Source organism: the organism of the source record quoted next, unplaced genomic scaffold (genome assembly GCF_019419815.1).
Source record: "Pyrus x bretschneideri cultivar Hongxiangsu unplaced genomic scaffold, Pyrus_bretschneideri_v1 Contig1, whole genome shotgun sequence".
Taxonomy (NCBI): Eukaryota; Viridiplantae; Streptophyta; class Magnoliopsida; order Rosales; family Rosaceae; genus Pyrus; species Pyrus x bretschneideri.
Window position 1 is genome coordinate 14,052,829 of NW_025999390.1, and position 19,775 is coordinate 14,072,603.

General features: G+C 40.9%; 1 protein-coding gene across 4 annotated transcripts; it reads left to right on the forward strand.

The window, feature by feature from the left end:
• Positions 1 to 1,425: 1,425 nt before the first annotated feature.
• On the forward strand, positions 1,426 to 10,696 carry LOC103950231. 4 transcript variants are annotated; one of them, XM_048587687.1, is made up of 12 exons: positions 1,430 to 2,378; positions 2,894 to 3,170; positions 3,359 to 3,544; positions 3,642 to 3,794; positions 3,935 to 4,019; positions 4,112 to 4,455; positions 4,629 to 6,932; positions 8,379 to 8,578; positions 8,665 to 8,820; positions 9,108 to 9,342; positions 9,445 to 9,752; positions 9,998 to 10,696. In XM_048587687.1, the coding sequence occupies exons 1-12, from the start codon at positions 1,624 to 1,626 to the stop codon at positions 10,326 to 10,328; spliced, it is 5,334 nt and encodes a 1,777-aa protein (XP_048443644.1). In that variant the 5' UTR covers positions 1,430 to 1,623; the 3' UTR covers positions 10,329 to 10,696. The 4 variants fall into 4 exon arrangements, with proteins under 4 accessions (XP_048443654.1, XP_048443644.1, XP_009359693.2 ...); XM_009361418.3 differs by having other exon boundaries at positions 4,112 to 4,452; XM_048587694.1 differs by having other exon boundaries at positions 2,239 to 2,378; positions 2,940 to 3,170.
• The last annotated feature ends 9,079 nt before the right edge of the window (positions 10,697 to 19,775 follow it).

Consider the following 19,775-nt stretch of genomic DNA (forward strand, 5'->3'; position numbering starts at 1 on the left):
CACTATAAGATGATGTAGTAGATGTTATTTTCTATGTAAAAGCGGTATTCTAGAACAAATTCATCTAAACTACGGCGAGAGAGATTCGAACTCAAGTGCATAAGAGAGAGAACACTGTTTTAGTATAATGTAATAGATGTTAGTTGATTGAATTGTTGCACTCCCTTTCTCCAACTCGGGTTTTGTCCCACTCAGTTTTCTCGAGGTAAGGTTCTAAATTTCTAATGACATAAAGGATTGTAGAAAATTTGGCTTCTTCCAGACAAATTAGACTTTGCCATAATGTAAAGGAAAAACATTTTTCTTTTTGTAGTTTTAATATGATGATTTTGTATGTGTGTTAAATTGATGTTTGCGGTTAAATGAATAACTTCTTACATGTAAACGGGCAAACAATGTTGGCCTTCCCCCTTGAACTAAAACCTAAACCTCCCCACCGTGCTGTTGGAATCGAAGGATTTGAAGTTCATGATGAAATTGATTTTACAGGATAATGAAGGTGGGCCTGCCTAATGGGTTTCATCATGAAAAAGTATCCATAAGTGGACTATTCCAACACTCACAAGAGGCTTGGACTCTTGGTAGGTCCATTTGAGACTAAAATGTGGGCTGGCTACAATAAGCCCGTTCAAATCGAAGAGTATACTTGGGCCACGTAAGAAAAAATCAAATCCCTAATGAGCTACGAAATATACTAAAGAAAAATTACATAACTACTGAGAAAAAGAAAAGGGGGATTCTACTTTGCCGGCATATCTCAATCGGACATATATGTATAATCACTTTCTAAGATTTCTTAGGGCTCGTTTGGATGTGCTTTTAAAATAACTTAAAGCATTTTTAAATAAAATGTTTTTGGGTTCCAAAAACACTTTAAGTGCTTTTTCTAAGAAGCACTTTAAGTTCTTTTCAAGGATTTACTAACATTTTTTTCTAAGGATTGCTTTCAAAAATATTGTTGGTCTTAGAACCAGAAAAAAATAGGTTGACTCTTCAATTGAATTGAATCAAAATAAAATTCCATTTCACTAAAAGCGCTTTCAGTTATTTTAAAAGCACATCCAAACGAGCTCTTAGTAACACTTAAAAATAAAATTGTGCGTTCACCAATAATTAAAGAACAAAGAGAAATGCAAATGATTGTTTTGAAGTGTCAATAACAATACTCTTCTCTTTGTGATTTTAATTTGCATGTTATGCTGAGAAAAATGACTTTACACGTCTAATGATCATAACGTTATGTTATTAAATTAAAATGTCACCTTAATCATGTACCCCGTACACTGAGTCCTCCTCCTAGCACGTGGAGCTGGAAAGCGAAACTTGTACCACAAGGCAGGCGCGGCCTCCTGCAAATATATGGACGGTCGAAGTTTACGTATTGGTTGCTCTCGTAAAATTGCCTTATAGTGCATTTTATTTCCTCTTTAAATATTACTTGAAAATATGGACCGTTGAAGCTCCTTTCTTTCGCTCCCGCCTGTTCTTCTTTTCTGACCAATCAGGTCGGATCCCTCCAACCTACTTTCCATCCACCGTCTTCTTCTCCACCGTCTATGTCACTCTCCATCACAACTCTCTCTCTCTCTCTCTCTCTCTCATTTTTTCGAAAACCCAAAAACGATGAGCAATCTGAGCTCGAATCTCACCCACCAGTCTGCCTTCACTCCCTGTTTCTCGCCCAGGCACGCTTTTCAGATCCACGAGTTCAGCGTCTTCCGCCGCCGCAGACTCAAACCCGTCCCGCGAAGCCAACTCGGAATCGGAATCCCATTCCACGAATTCATTTCCCGATTCCCGTCCCCCAATTCCCTCGATTTCATCGCTCCGGTTCTCGGATTCGTCTCCGGCGCCACTCACTTCCTCTCCAACAATCCGAACTCGAACCCGAACCCGAACTCGGTCGAGAGGAAATTCGACTCGGATATCGGGGAGTGGGTTATGTTCACCAGTCCGACGCCGTTTAACCGGTTCGTGCTGCTACGGTGTCCGACTGTGTCGTTTCAATGCAGCGAATTGCTAGAAGACTTGAACAAGAAGCTGGTGAAGGAGGACAGGCACTTCGTGCGCCTGAGTAGCGGCAGAATCCGATTTGATTTGGGAAGCGAAACGGGGAGTTTAGTGGAAAAGAAATTCGACTATCAGAGACTGTGTATAAGTACGGACGACGGAGGAGTAGTATCTTTGGATTGGCCAGCCAATTTGGATTTGAGAGAAGAGTATGGCTTGGATACCACCTTGGTTCTCGTGCCGGGCACGGCAATGGGAAGCTTGGATTGGAGTGTCAGGTCGTTCGTGTGTGAAGCTCTCCGGCAAGGCTGCTTTCCGATTGTTATGAACCCGAGGGGCTGTGCTGGTTCGCCTCTCACCACGCCGCGGTATGTTCATTCACTCAATCATTTCAGTGAGACTAGGATTATGTGTTTGTGAATTGTAGTTCAAAACTTGAAATAATGGGTTATGTTTGGACATTTGAAATATTGGATTGAGTATTGCCTTTATTATATATAGCTAAGAAGTGGGTCTGCATTTGTTTTGGATTTTATGTTTTGGAAGGCTAGGATCATGTGTTTGTGAATTAAAGTTCAAAACTTGGAGCAGTCGTGGGCGGAGCCACATTGGATAGAATGCGTGTGCACCCCCATATGCACCCAAGTTCGATTCTCCTCATAGTTTAGCTTAGTTTAAAGTAGAATATCACTTGTATCAAAAAGTTTAAAACTTCAAAATTTATGGTTGGAAATTTGGTATCTTGGATTGAATATTGCCTTTGTTATATATAGTTAACGAAGTGGCCTGGGTTTCTTGTGGATTTTTTTTTTCTGTTTTTGGATTTTGGGAGAATCACAAAGTGGTGATCGTAGGGCTACTTAAGCTACTTCATGTTATGTAGGTTATTTTCAGCTGCTGACAGCGATGATATCTCCACTGCTATACAGTTCATCACTAAGGCGAGGCCGTGGACCACATTGATGGGTGTTGGCTGGGGTTATGGTGCTAACATGTTGACGAAGTACCTGGCAGAAGCTGGGGAGAGCACACCGCTTACAGCTGCCACCTGCATTGACAATCCTTTTGACTTAGAGGAGGCCACTAGGTCCTCTCCTCATCAGACGGCTATTGATCAGAGTCTCACTGATGGTTTCCTAGATATTCTAAGATCTAACAAGGTGGTTAATCAGCTTGAAACTTCTACAATAGTGCAAATTCATTACCTCTCAGGCTTTCCATCTATTACGAAACAAATTTCTACTTATTTCTTAATGTGGTTGCCATCTAATTATGTTCAACCCTTTACTTTGCGAAAACTATCCCTTACTGCTAGTAAATTATGCTATATGCATGCCTGGTTTTGTAGGAACTGTTTCAAGGAAAACCAAAAGGGTTTGATGTGGAACAAGCGCTTTCAGCAAAATCTGTTCGTGATTTCGACAAAGCAATCTCCATGGTATCTTATGGTTATGAGGCCATTGAGGATTTTTATTCCATATCAAGTACAAGAGGTGTGATAGGGAATGTGAAGATCCCCGTCCTATTTATACAGGTGCATACGTAGTTGTCAACTCAATGCTATGTTCTTCAACATTGACAAGAATACTTGTTTATTATACACTGATAGTTAAAATCTGTCAATTTATCAGAAAGATGATGGATCAGCGCCACTCTTCTCAGTTCCACGCAGTTTGATAGCAGAAAATCCATTCACAAGCCTACTGTTGCGGTCTTATTTGTCCTCTACTGTTACTGATGGTGGTGGATCTGCTCTGTCGTGGTGCCAGCACATAACAATTGAGGTAATCGTTGGTTTTGTTTCTCTTTGAGGTTAATGAAATTTTGTTTATCACTGTATCATTAAACCACCTCATGCTGAAGATTTGATGGAATCTAAGTTTGCATTTTGATATTCTGATAAGAATGCATGTGGTATGTGCAGTGGCTCACAGCAGTAGAGCTTGGACTTTTGAAGGGCCGTCACCCTCTTCTTAAAGATGTAGACCTACCCATAGACCCTTCAGAAGGTTAGCTCTTGTGGAAGGCAGACTGTTCAACAATAGTGGTTCCAAGCTGTTGGATCTTTCCCATTCAGATTCTTTAAATGGATATTCTGCAGGTCCCGCAGACAAAATGCCAGAAGAAAATGATACTGCTGCCAGCTTCAGGATACGCTCCAGAAAGGACTCCGAGAGAAAGTACGAGGTCCAAAACACAGGGTTGCAGGATGTGGATAATGGAAAGGACTCCGACAGAAAGTCAGAGGTCCAAAACACAGGGTTGCAGGATGTGGAAAATGGTTCCCTGGATCAGACTAACTCTGATGATCGAGAATTGGTCAATGAGGAGGAAGTCAATCCTGTAGATGAAAAAGGTCAAGTACTACAGACAGCAGAAGTTGTTATGAACATGCTAGATGTAACCATGCCTGATACTCTTACAGAAGAAAAGAAGAAGAAGGTGGTGCTCGAAATTGCGGTTTCATGCTATTGTTTTACTTTTGTGGTTGTTTTAATGTTAATTTCATATGTTAATTAGGGTCTTTGATCTTCTCTATGTATGTTTCTGGTCTATCCAAATCAAATAATGTACCCGATTTAAATTTTATCTCACATTTATCTGGTATATGGGCCCAGGTCTTAACAGCAGTTGATCAAGGAGACACGCTGATGAAAGCTTTGCAAGATGCAGTGCCGGAAGATGTTCGTGGAAAGCTAACATCTGCTGTTTCTGGAGCTCTGCATACACAAGGAACAAAGCTAAAGTTTGATCAACTCTTGGGTGTTGCTCGGATTCCTGACATGTCTTCAGGTCTAAAGTCAAAGATCGAAGACAAGGTCATGGAAACATCAAGTTCAGAAGGTGTACAGAAAGAAAATTGTTCGTCGGATCTGTTGAAAAAGCATGGTGATCTGGTGGATAGCTCAATTAACGAACTACCGGATGCAAACAAGCCTCCAGGGGGACTAGAATCAGAGGATCCTCCCGCAGAGGGATCAGAAAAGATTTCAAATCTAGACCAGTCACAGTCATTGAGCAGTCAGGAAAGTGATATTTCTGGTTCTGTCGGAAAGGACTCTAGCAAATCAGGAAATGATTCTTCCAAAGAAAAGGCTTCCGAAGATCTTTCCAACAGTGAAAAGAGTTCAAACCTAGATCAGTCTCAATCACTGAGCAGTCAGGAAAGTGATATTACTGGTTCTGTTGGAAAGGACACTAGGGAATCAGGAAATGACAAGTCTTCCAAGGAAAAGGCTCCTGAAGATCTTTCCAATAGTGAAAAGGGTTCAGAACTAGAAAAAAATCCTAACAATTCCAGCCAGGTTGAAATTGTCGGTGGCACTGAGGAAGCAGTTGTAGAGGAGCAGAGAGACCAAGATGGTAGAAACACTCCGTCAGACATGAAGAAAGAAGAAGAAAACGATATCCAGAAGAAGGATAATAAGAATGTGCAGCCCGTGGCAGACCAAAGTAAGAACTTCAGTGTTTCTGAGGCATTGGATGCATTGACAGGGATGGATGATAACACCCAAATGGCAGTCAACAATATTTTTGGTGTTATAGAAAATATGATAACTCAAATGGGGGAGAGTTCAGAACAGGAAAGTGAAGTAAAAGAAGTTGATTCTGTGGCACAGTCTGAATTTGCAGAGGACCATGTCAATGATGACAATAGTCAAGAAGATTCAGAAGCCAGTAAGACTGACCAAAATGTACAAATGGATACATTAAGCAATGTCCGTGTATTTGATCACCCTGGGAATGGTATGGATTTGCAACCTGATGCACCAAATGGATGGGTAGAGAAGTCTAATCATACCCCCCCGTCAGCTTATAGGAATACTTTGAACAATTCTCAGGGAAGTGATGCAGTTAACAACATAGATGACGATAAAAATGAAAAGAAAGATGAACTGGTTGGTCCAAATCTTCTTGCTGGAAGTGTAGACAAACTTAATCATGAAAAGAAGGCTCCAGTTTCCATAACTTCAATTCCAAATGGGGTGAATACTCTTCTTTCAAAGGTACCTGACGAATCACTTGATTTAGATTCAACCACCGCTCTGTTGTTGGACTATTTTCCAGAAGAAGGTCAGTGGAAGCTCTTAGAAAAACCAGGACATGTTTCCGATGGTACCGTTGCAACTCATAGGGGTATTGACAGTAAGATTCACACCCATTCACCTGCAAAGGTAAATGGTAAAGTTATCGAACCATCATATGCAATATTAGATACAGAAAGGCATCAGGAACCAGTGAAAGAGTATGAAACGGTGGAAAATATTGAGGGGAGAGTCAAAATTGGTGAAGAGAAAGTAGGGGAGTTTATGCGATTTGTGAAAAATATTATATTGAATACTTTGAAGATTGAAGTGGGTCGCAGAGTAAGTGAAGATGACATGAAAAATATGGAACCCTATCTTTCCAAAGATATGGAACAAGTGGCTAATGCAGTTTCATTTGATGTTGGATATGACAAGTATGCTCCATGTTTGGAAGTTGAATACCATAGTATTATTGACTGCACTACACAAAAAGTTGGTACTCTCCATGGTGAGCATATAATAAGAGCCATATCATCTTCTGTTCAGGGCACTAGTTACTTGAGAAGAGTGCTGCCAATTGGTGTTATAGTAGGCTCGAGCCTAGCGGCGCTGAGAAAATATTTTGATGTGGTTACGATCCATAACTATGGTCAAATAGAAGCTCTGACGCTTAGTCGAGCAAAAGTTTCTGGAAAAAAAGATCTGGGCAAGGCTAGTGGCACAGAGATTCAACACATGCCTGTTGATAAATCTGATCGAAGTGCTAGCTTGGACAGTTCAGTTAACAGGGAAGGGGAAAAGAACTGGTTGAAGAATATAAACAACAGTGTTATGGTTGGTGCTGTTACAGCTGCCCCAGGGGCATCTGCATCTGCATTATTCGTGGAGCACCAGGTAATCTGTTCATTTCTTCAGACATTTTTCGTTTTATAAAATGGTAGCTATACAAGTAGATGCCCGTGCAAAATTGGTTTTAGGGCTTTTATTTCTTGAACCACTGCCCAAATTGGTAGTTACTAGACAACCTAGTGTCTTCTTTGACATTAACTTGCGGAAATCTTCCCATTTGTATTGAGACAGCTTTACTATGATTATTTCCACTGTTTATTATGAACTGGTTCAAAATCAGTTATTTTGCATTTACCTTCCTTTTGGTGTTGTTCTGTTATTCTTATCAGTACGAGCGCTGCCTAAGATGATGTACATATTGTTGGAACCCCCAGTCCCACATCGGACAGAGGGAGAAGAGAAGAGTGCTTTAAATAGAAATACCTCTCTCTAACTAACATCGAGGCCTTTTGTGATAAAACCCCACACCTGAGGATTGTGCAGATGGTTAAGTGGGGACAGTATCGGTGTTGTTGGAGTGGGCCCTCGGCCCGTCGACCTGAAAATTTCTACATGGTATCAGAGCCAGGAGGCGGGCCCGTACTGCCCCGTGATTGGGTGGGTCCCCGTTGGCCCCGCGTGATTGTCCACGTAGGCCAAAGATGCCACGTGTTTGGGTGGGTCCCCATTGGCCCCACGTGATTGGGTGAGTCCCGACATGGCTCCACGTGGTTGCCGATGTGTGGAAATTCACGTGTGACCCATAAGTGGGGTCTCACGTGCGGGGGAGTGTTGGAACCCCCAGTCCCACATCGGACAGAGGGAGAAGAGAAGAGTGCTTTAAATAGAAATACCCCTCTCTAACTAACATCGAGGCCTTTTGTGATAAAACCCCACACCTGAAGATTGTGCAGGTGGTTAAGTGGGGACAGTATCGGTGTTGTTGGAGTGGGCCCTCGGCCCGTCGACCAGAGCCAGGAGGCGGGCCCGTACTGCCCCGTGATTGGGTGGGTCCCCGTTGGCCCCGCGTGATTGTCCACGTAGGCCAAAGATGCCACGTGTTTGGGTGGGTCCCCATTGGCCCCACGTGATTGGGTGAGTCCCGACATGGCTCCACGTGGTTGCCGATGTGTGGAAATTCACGTGTGACCCATAAGTGGGGTCTCACGTGCGGGGGAGTGTTGGAACCCCCAGTCCCACATCGGACAGAGGGAGAAGAGAAGAGTGCTTTAAATAGAAATACCCCTCTCTAACTAACATCGAGGCCTTTTGTGATAAAACCCCACACCTGAAGATTGTGCAGGTGGTTAAGTGGGGACAGTATCGGTGTTGTTGGAGTGGGTCCCTCGGCCCGTCGACCTGAAAATTTCTACACATATCACTATGTCAGATCCCATTGCCTTATCCTCTATTTTTGTGTTTATTTGAATTTGTTCTTTGTGAAGACAAAGTCAGCTGACTTTATCTATTTTTATATGTTGCTACTCATTATGCTTATATACAAACACACAGGATTCGTACAAAGGTGATGAAACTTCTGGCGAGAGTTTGTCCAAGTCGTTGGTGAAAGGTAAAGGTCAGAAGGAGCCTGACATGTTTGAGGAGGCTGAGAAAAACCAAAGTAACATTGTCACAAGTCTTGCTGAGAAAGCCATGTCAGTTGCTGCTCCCGTGGTACCCACCAAGGAAGATGGTGAAGTGGACCAAGAAAGGTATTAACACAAGATATATGTATTTCCAATATGTACAGACGTACCACTACTTTCTTTTACTAATTTTGTAACCCCTTTGCAAATAGATTAGTCACAATGTTGACAGATTTGGGACAAAAGGGTGGCATGTTGAGGTTAGTTGGAAAAGCTGCTTTGCTTTGGGGTGGTCTACGTGGTGCGATGAGTTTGACTGACAAGCTTATCCAATTTCTTGATATAGCTGAGCGTCCCTTAATCCAGAGGTATTGTGTAAGTTGTCTTGAGATTAACTAGATAGGTTAATTCTAATTACTGCTTTAGAAAGGCAAAAGGGAAGTCTTTATCTCAAAATTATTCGGGGTACAAATTTCTATGTTCAGGAAGTTAATCTGTATGTTGCATCATGCATTCGCGAAATCGGAGATCTAATTTCATATAGTTTGTTGGGTTCCTTTGGTTTGCATGGTGATCTTTTTCCATTTATGCCCAGATTCTGTTCTTGATTATTTTATTTCCTGATATGCTCTTTTATCTTGATTTGCTTCTGTAGGATTTTTGGGTTTGTCGGTATGGTTCTTGTTTTGTGGTCACCAATTGTTGTTCCACTACTTCCATCATTTTTGCAAAGCTGGACAACCAATACATCCTCTAGAATTGCTGAACTTGCTTGCATTGTTGGCCTCTACACGGCTTTTATGATACTTGTTGTGATATGGGGCAAAAGAATACGTGGATATGAAAATCCTCTTCACAGATATGGGCTAGATTTAACGTCATTGCCAAAGGTATGTGTTAGCTGAAATTGTGGACATGTACTCTAAGATCATGCAAAATAAGATAGTGTTCTTTACTTGCAGTTGTATGATTTTTCATCTCCTTGCTTGCAGTTAGGTGATTTTTTGAAGGGCTTGGTTGGTGGAGTTGCCCTTGTTTTGTCAATACACTCAGTAAGAGCACTACTTGACTCTGCGAATCTCTCTTGGCCCTCCACTCCATCTTCTTTGGATGCTGTCTCACAGCTCAAATTGTGTACGCAAGGGCTTGTGATGGTTGGTCAAGGAGTTATAGTAGCTACTGGTATTGCTCTTGTGGAAGAATTGCTTTTCAGGGCATGGCTGCCCCAAGAAATTGCTGCAGATCTTGGATATCATCGAGGAATAATTATATCAGGACTTGCGTTCGCTTTATCCCAGAGGTTTCTTTCTATTCATTTTACTTTACTCATCGCCTGCTAAAATCAGTGCTTTCTTTTTGTCTTCTGTACGCTTACTGGAATCAATATTTACTATAATCTTTTAACCCTTAAGGTGGCCTCAGTTTCTGCTATTGTTGTGATTTACACGATCAGCGCAATGCAATACTGGACTTTTCTGCATAATGATTTCTGCTGACCACGTGCAAGACAAATCTAACAGCCCTTTTATTTCAATGGAATTTCAGGTCTCCGCTATCAACACCAGGTCTATGGCTTCTATCTTTGGGTTTAGCAGGTGCTCGGCAAAGAAATGAAGGCAGCCTTTCCATACCAATTGGGTTGCGTGCAGGAATTATCGCTTCAATTTTCATCATACAGAAGGGTGGCTTCCTGACCTACCGGGGTAACTTTCCTCCCTGGCTTATGGGGACACAGTCATTCCAACCGTTTAGTGGGCTAATTGGTTTTGCATTCACCTTAGTTTTAGCACTAGCTCTGTACCCTACACAGCCTCTTCGTGAAGAGAATGCAGAAAGGACAACTGAAGAATTTAAGAAACATCATGCTGGTGAATAGTGAGGCGGTCTTCTTGTTGCTTACTGATTGTGTTTGCCTGGATACTTCCACCTTGTAACGGGAACAGCCTCGGGCCATGGAGTTCAAGCATGAAAGTTTCAGAAACAGAGACGTTTCTTAAAAGTTCAAAGTGCTTCATGGGAGCTTTTTGTCCCTAATGCTACAACTCGCCAAGGCGATGGTCATAGTGTGTATATACACAACCACAGACCCTGCAGGCAAGTTTTGTAACTTGGAAATAACGGCACCAAAGTGCTGGTAGTTTAGCTCATTTTGCTTGTTTGCTGTTATATATTATGTATAGAGTGTACAGAACGAATCACCACCAGTCTGGAACCCTACTTATATATCATGTGAATTCGTTCTTATTCCGATTCCATATACGCAAACAAGACATAAAAATGATGTCCGACAACTTGCCATGTTTTTCGTTTCGTGATTTCGTATATTTACAGAATGGTTCTACCTTCTTTGTAAATACAGAAATTCACTCAAAATTCTTACGAGCCATAAGAGAGTGGAATCCCACTGGTCTGAATCCAGTCACCTTCCCCATGCAAAAACAACCCAACTGTAAACTGCCTCACAATCTCCCCACTTTGACCACCCCGGGGGTGTATCATATCCCCCAACTAACTCTTCATCACAACTCTCCTTGAACAGTTCCTCCATGGCATTCCCAAAAGCGTCGTGAAATTTTGCCTCTTGGTCTTGTTAAATTCCGGTGCAGGGACAATGGTGCACTTCTGTAGTGAAATGCCGGTGTTCTGATTCCGGTCCGTTCTGCCTTGTGCAGTGATTGTCACTTTCTGTCCTGGATTGGTTTTCGCACAACCACCCCGCAGTTTTGGAAGACTGCAGCTGCATTTCCAAAATGAAATCAATCGTGCCTTGGATGATGCAGTCGCGGTAGCACTGGCAAAGCGAATGGACGTGGAGGCTGTCTTGGTATGAACTGAAGTTGCAGTGGTAGAAGGCAGAGTTTGAGGTCACTCTTGCAGCAACCGCCTGGAACTTTTTTGAGCCCTCTGTGTTGGTTATGGTCAGGTCCCTAGCTAATAGCTGCAAACATCAGAACAAGGAAAGGGTTTAACTTTCTTTCATCAAATTTCAGATACATATAAGAAGAAGGCCAACAACACACAAGACTTTAAATAATTTCCGGAACCACGAAAATGTGACATACTTAAACCCTGGCTAAGAACCCCCGATTACAGTAGTAAAGATCCGAAAACACCCAAAGGGTTTAACTTTCCTTCATCAAAATTCAGAAACACCAAAAAAAAGAAAAAAAGAAAAAGAAAGGCCAAGAACACCATTAGAACCAAAATCAAATCAAATCAAAATTTTCGGAACCGAAAAAATGTGACATACTTAAAGTGGCTGTAGCAAAGGTGGAAAATCCATCTGCAAAGCTCTTAGTCCGTTTGATTATTGTTGATTTCATTCCATCTCCAACAAGCATGATATTATACTTTTCACTGCCGACCTCTACAGTCTCATTGTAAACACGGGATTTGAGTAAGCGGAAGACCAAAATTTGTAGACAAAATTTGCAAACTAAACGATGGATCACCATAGAAATGAGCACGTTTATCAACACTTAATAAACCAATCATCAACTTCCATGTTGGCTCAACGATGGATTTTCAAGCACACTGGATGTGGCTCGACGTTGCCAACTAGGCTTTTTGTTCGACTTTTGGCAAAAACGCCATGTCTACGAGGAGAAAAGATTACCTTCAGCAAGCATGGAACTCGTAATCGAAGAAGTTGAGAAACGGCGCATGCAACTCGTTGCCTCGGCCTCCAGAAACGCCATCTACAAACTGACCTTATGTGACATCTATGTGGCGGCAAATACTGTGATTGCCTTGGGGGGCGCTTTACAAATACGGTTTATCAGTTGCCGAGCTCATCGTGAACGCCTGTATCATCCAGGGATTTAACCCCGTATTCATTATAAACAGCTATGGTAAATATTAAGGGCCTTCCAGTGATAACAGTGTTCTTGATATATAGCACCAAGGAAACCAGAAAATACGATAGAGAAGGGTGAGAAAGAATGATAGAAAATAGAGATAGAGAGAAATGATATATTTGTGTATTACAATCTTATTTTTCCTTACAAGATCTTTAACACTTATATACACAAGTGTTATCTTATCTCTTAAGCTTTTTAACAACCCAACTCTAACTAACTAACTGTCTTTTATATCATTTTTACATATTTTGACCTTAACCATACTACCCTTCTTATGCTAGTCAATATCCCCCTGCAATCTTAACTTGGGGAACCAAGCTTAAGATTGGAACAATGTTTGACAAACAAAGGCCCATGTAACCCCTTTGTAAGAATATCGGCAGATTGATCTGCAGTGGGAATGTAAGAGACTTCTAAATCACCTTGTTGCACCTTCTCTCTAACAAAGTGATAATCCGTATCCAAGTGCTTGATTCGAGAGTGAAAAACCGGATTTGCACTTAATGCAATTGCAGACAAATTATCACAGTGGATAACCGGTGATGTGGGCAGAAACACAGCTAAATCTTTCAAAACTGCCCTTATCCATGCTAGATCAGCTGTAGTGTGAGCCAAGGCTTTGTACTCGGCTTCAGTAGAGCTTCGAGAGACAGACCCTTGTTTCTTGGACTGCCATGAAATGGGACTATTGCCAAGAAAAACAAGATAACCAGTCACAGACCTCCGAGTGTTCAAATCTGCAGCCCAATCAGAGTCTGAAAAAGCCTCCAGACTCGGTGTTGTCACAGCAGAATATACAAGACCATATTGAATGGTACCCTGAAGATACCTCAAGATTTTCTTCACAGCTCCAAAATGGACCTCAGTTGGTGCTTTCATAAATTGACACACTGAATTAACTGCAAACGCTATATCTGGCCAAGTAAATGTCAGGTATTAAAGAGAACTGACAATGCTTCTGTAAAATGTAGGATCAGGTAAAGGCCTTCCTTCAATGATAAGCAACGAGTTGTGTGGCTTACATGGTGTGGAGGATGGTTTACAAGAATCCATTCCAGCTTTATGAAGCAAATCTTTGATATATTTCGATTGATTGACAAAGATATCCCCATTTGAAGGATAAGAAATCTGTAGGCCCAAGAAATAGCTGAGTCGGCCCAAATCTTTCAATTCAAACACTTCGGCGAGTTCATGAATGACCTGTTGAACTTGGACAGAATTAGAGCCTGTCAAAATTATATCATCCACATAGAGAAGGAGAATGATGATATCAGCACCAGTGTTCTTTACAAACAAGCTTGTGTCAGACAATGAAGCATGAAATCCCATAGCACACAGATAGGTAGTAAACCTAGAATTCCAGGCCCTTGGTGCCTGTTTAAGACCATACAGGGATTTAACGAGTTTACAGACATAATTGGGACAGGTGGGATCAACAAAACCTTGAGGTTAGTGCATATAAACCTCTTCCTGTAAATCCCCATGCAAAAATGCATTTTTAATGTCCAATTGTTTCAACTCCCAGTGATTCATCGCTGCTATAGCAAGAATAATTCGCACAGTTGTATGTTGAACAACAGGACTAAATGTCTCGGAATAATCAATGCCATGCTCATGTGAAAACCCTTGAGCCACCAATCGAGCTTTATATCTCGATACACTACCATCAGACTTCTTTTTGACCTTGTAAACCCATTTACTACCAACCACAGATCTGTTACTTGGATATGGAACTACCTGCCAGGTCCCCTGAGCCCTGAGAGAGTCATATTCTTCCTGCATAGCTTGCTCCCAATGGGGAAGACTTGCAGCTTTTCGAAAATTCGAAGGTTCTTTAGTATCAGTGATCTCTGTCACAAAGGAATAACCACCAGAGAACACTTCATCTGCTGTAACCTGTAAAGATTGTAACTCTGGAAAAAATGTCAAATAAGCAGCATAATCTTGTTGTTGTATAGTCCCACTTTTCAATCGTGTGACCATGGGATGAATAGACACTGCATCTGGGGACATGGAATGATTGTCAGAATGTGCACTGAATTGAGGAGAAATAGGAATCACTACCTCCAGTGGGGAACTTGGGTAGACAGACAACAAGGGTGATGCATTGACTTCTGTATTGGAGTGATGATGGGATTCAGATGGTTGTGAGTATGCTGCCATTTCAGAACTAGATTGTACACTTGACACTTGCAGCTGAGAGGCTGAATCTGACATTGAAGCTGCAACTGATACTGTACTATGCACTGTAGGAATAGGCATTTGAACCATAACCACATCTTTTGATATGTTCTTAGACTGTCCAGAACGAGGACACCTTCGAGATAGATCTGCCTTATATGGAAACACTTCCTCATTGTATATAACATGCCTAGACAAGATCAATTTTCCAGTGTTCAAATCATAGCAGATTGCTCCTTTGTATTCCAAAGCATAACCCAGAAAAACACATAGTGAAGATCTAGGCTGAAACTTGTTACTGGTATATGGGCGCAGGAAGGGATAAATGGCAGTGCCAAAGACTTTAAAATTGTGAATATCTGGTGTGTGTCCAAACAACCTTTGATAAGGAGACTGAAATTCTAAGACCTGAGATGACATTCTGTTAATTAGGAAAACTGCATGCGCACAGGCATGATACCAGAACATTTGAGGCAAACTTGCTTCTGTCATTAAAGTAATGGCAGTTTCTACTACATGACAATGTCTCCTTTCAGCAATACCATTCTGCTGAGGAGTATAAGGACAGGAAATCATGTGTGAAATACCCTTACTTTCTAGAAACTCCTTAAACTGTTTACTCATATATTCACCTCCCCCATCAGACTGAAAACACTTAATTGAAGCATGAAACTGATTAAGCACAAACGCAGTGAACTTCACAAAAATTGAACAAGCTTCTGATTTATTAATCATAGGAAAAATCCACATGAATCTGGAAAATTCATCTACAAAGGTAATGTAATACTTATATCCTTCTATAGACTGAATTGGAGATGGTCCCCATACATCTGAATGGACTTTCTCAAACAAACACTTAGCTTTATTCTGTCTTACTGGAAAAACTTGTCTACACATTTTTCCTTGTACACAAGAAGAACACAAAGTTGGACAAGAATCTTTAGTTGTACTAATTTCAGCAATCTTCAACATTCTAGCTAAAATGTCCCCTGATGGATGTCCTAGCCGTTGATGCCAAATTGCAGTCCTTACTTTCTGTCCCAAGAATGCAGCACATCGACTCAACCTTGTAGCTAATGAGTTATCAAAAACAGTGACTGGAATCTTGAAAAGTTCCCCATCATCACTCCTTCCGTGGTACAAAGTCACCCTTGTTGCTTTGTCCTGTAGAAAGAAATCCACACCATCACAAATAAACCAACAGCCATTATCTTTGCATAACATCTTAATAGAAATAAGATTGGCAGTAATTTGAGGCACATGCAAAACATTATGCAGAAGTAAAGCATTATTTGGAGTTGTAATTGTAGAAGAACCAATGTTCTTGATTGCCAAACCTTCACCATTTCCAATTGTTATCTTCTCATCACCATTGTAAGAATTGACTTGAGAGAGTGCATGAATATTGGAAGTCATGTGATGTGTAGCTTCTGTGTCAAGAATCCAAGTATCCCCAGCAGAGTCGCCATGTCCATTGTTCTGTGGTGTATTATGTCCAATATGAGCATGTGCAGTCATAGCAGCCAAAGAAGAAGGTGGTGGAGTACCCTGATAAGCAAAATTACTGCGATGATAACATTCCAGTGCAATATGTCCTCTTTTCCCACAAATCTGACAAGCAAGAAATCCAGAATTTCCAGTGGCAGCTCTGTGATAGCAATTAGCTGCTGTATGTCCCCTCCTAGAACATATTTGACACTCAGGTGACACCCCAGATCTGTAAGATGTATTGCCATTCCAGGTATTACTCTTGTGAAAACCATTACCAGAGAAACTACTTCCATTCTATGACTGAACACTTTTACCATTACCAGAAAAATTGTTATTAAAACTGCCATTGTTCCCTCTGGGACCAGATAAATTTCCATTACCAGAAAAGTTTCTTGAACCATTAGTACTTCGATGATCAAAATTCCCATTGTTATAATTGCCATTATACCTCCTATTACCCCCTGAGAAATTGGTCTTCTGAACAAACCTGTCACCATTCCCCACAAAACCTGAACCACCATGAAATGCATTGGAATGGTCACCACCATACTCCCCTTGAAATCTGTGAGAATTGGAACTTTCCCCAACTTCAAAACCAGTATGATTATTCTGAAAAGCACTGGAGCCAGATCCATCTCCCTGAACATACATTGCTGCCATAGATGTAGTCAAAGACTTCATTCGGGATTCAATATTAGCCTCTGCCCCAAGAAGTTGAGCCCTCAAATCTTTATATGAAATAGGAAAATCCCGAGCCAATATCACAGTCTTTATCATCTTAAACTCAGGAGGTAGGCCAGAGAGCACAGCTATAAGAAAATCATTCTCAGTGATCCTTTCTCCAACAGACACTAGTTGATCCTTAATGGCTTTAACCCTCAACAAACATTTATCCACAGATTCCCCACCTTTTTGGATAGTATGAAACTCACTTTTCAGTTGATTGATTCGAACCATAGAGACAAACGCAAATCTTTCTTGTAAACAGGTCCACGCCTCACACGCAGTCTTACTACCAATAATGTGTTCCATAACATCATCAGATAGTGTAGCAATAAGAAGACTTAACAACGCTAGATCCTTCTTCACCCAATCTTTATATGCCACCATAATTTCAGTTGTAACTCCTGAGTCTGTATCAATAACAAATCTCGGAGGACATGGATCTACACCCGTGAAATGGTCAAAAAGATCATATCCACAAAGAACAGACTGGAACTGGAAACTCCATTTAACAAAATTGTCATCCTGAAGCTTTACCGTAAGCATCCCAAACAACCCTTTAATCTTAACAGTAAACGCCATTTGAAAACCAAACACCTTAACAAAATATGACCTTGACACCTAAATATACTACCCTTCTTTGCCAATGGCTATCGGCCTCTTTCCTTCTTTGACAAACAAGCACGTTTCACAATCAAACAATGGCTATTGGCCTCTTACGAACTCAAAAAATTGCTATCGGCCTTTAATCTTGCTAACAATGGCTATCGGCCTTCAAATTCATAGAAATAGAACACACACTCTTCACCTAGAATATATCACAAACAGATAGTGTGCAATACGAAAACAGAAACCAAGAACCTGGTATGAACGAACCCCTTGACCCTTTTTGACAGAGAAAAGCAACCAGCATCAATCAACTCTCGCAGTTCTTTAATCTTCAGCGGAAGAAAACGGCACCCAGAATCGTCCGAGCGATTGATACCATGATAACAGTGTTCTTGATATATAGCACCAAGGAAACCAGAAAATACGATAGAGAAGAGTGAGAAAGAATGATAGAAAATAGAGATAGAGAGAAATGATATATTTGTGTATTACAATCTTATCTTTCCTTACAAGATCTTTCACACTTATATACACAAGTGTTATCTTATCTCTTAAGCTTTTTAACAACCCAACTCTAACTAACTAACTGTCTTTTATATCATTTTTACATATTTTGACCTTGACCATACTACCCTTCTTATGCTAGTCAATATCCAGAAGGGGCTGTACCGTGGGTTGACTTTGATCCTTCTTTCCAAACTTCCAAATGGGGAATTGGTTGAGTACCAAGAAAAATTCGAGACGTCTCCGTTGGAGGAAGAGTTAATATTAGATGTTGTCAAGCTGAATCGTGAACAAGTGCAGCAGGAGATGAAGGTTCCACTGCACATATTTGCGCCGGCAAGTCTCGAAAAAAGAAAACCAAGAGAAAAAGACGATGATGATGATGCAGCATTTCCTGAGAAAAGTTTGAAGAGAATCCGTTCGGATTGATCATCGGCTTCAATTAAATAGAGAGGATTGCTTGAGGAAAGATGATGAAGCTTGTAATTTGTCAACTTCACCTGCACTTGATAAGATCACTTTATGTATTTCACTGTCATTCATACTATCTCAATCCGGCTTGGTCTGTGTTTGTCTTATTTTTTCTTTGTTTGATGCGTAAGTAGTTGCCCTAGCACATAGGCGCATGCATACCCCATGCAGACTTTGACATCGAGAAGAAATGCATTGTTGTATTTGGATGGTGGCGATTTTCGACATGACACGATTAGCATGTTAACTACATTGTAAAATATAAAGTTGGTACATGAGAAAAGAAAGATGATAGAGAGAAAACTAGAAAGATTGTATTGATTGAATTGATGAAATGTATACAAATGAACTTCATGAAATACTAGCTATACAATCCCTTATATAGCCATATATTCCAATTACAATAATACCCCTCTAACTATATTTCTGTTATATCAGTTATTACCCCCCCTCAAACTAAACTTGGAGTATCCAAGTGAAGTTTGAGCTAGCCAGATATTTTGAGACTGATCTGGAGTAAGTCTTCAAGCTTTGGGAAGGTGACAATTACTCTGATAGTAGGAACCACTGGGATAGCAACCTTGACTGGAAACGTACCCATTGGCAGCTTTTCAACAGGACATTTGAGAACAACTTCCCATTCTCCAACTATTTGAATCCTTTCCAGTGATTTGTGGCGTACCTTCTTCATCTGGACCTTTTGAAATTTTCCATACAAAGCCTCTTATAAAATTGTAACACACCCTCAGGCCGGTTATAACAACTTCTTGCGGGATTACCCTTCGTGGGATTTACCGTCAACAACTTCATTTAACATTGGCTTCGGCCTTTAAACAGAAAAATAACAAACTATAGTGTGGCATCGGCCTTAACTATAGCACCACGGGATCGCCCTTTGTGGATTTTACCAAAATACAACTACTCTTAACAGTGGCATTGGCCTTCACAATTTCAACAACAGAAAATCAACAGCTATGTAGGATTACCCTTCGTGGGATTTACCTACTTACATCACGGAATTACCCTTCGTGGGATTTACCGTTTACAACTTCATCAAACTTCATCGTATAACCGGACTTACTGTAGATTCATGCTAACAATTGAGTTGGTTAGACTCGACATTATAGGCTGTAATAAGGAAAATACTGCACCACTCCTCAGTTAGCTGCTGAACAATCTTCTTAGACATTACAGTTCTGAATTTTGACACAAACCACAATCGGAACAACCACAAAATTGTACATACCAGAATGCAAGAATTCACACGCATTTTTCCAAATATATCAAGAGTTGCAGAAAGATCAAACCCAATAACCTTGCAGACCATCAGTGAAGCAGAGAAAGAATTGGACACCACCATACAAATTGCACAATCCATCAATAACCAATATTCTTGAATCCAAATATCACAAACATAGAAAGTAAGCAGAAGTGGCTGAAAAACTTAACCTTCTCGAAAATTCTGAGCTTGGCATTTCGGCAAA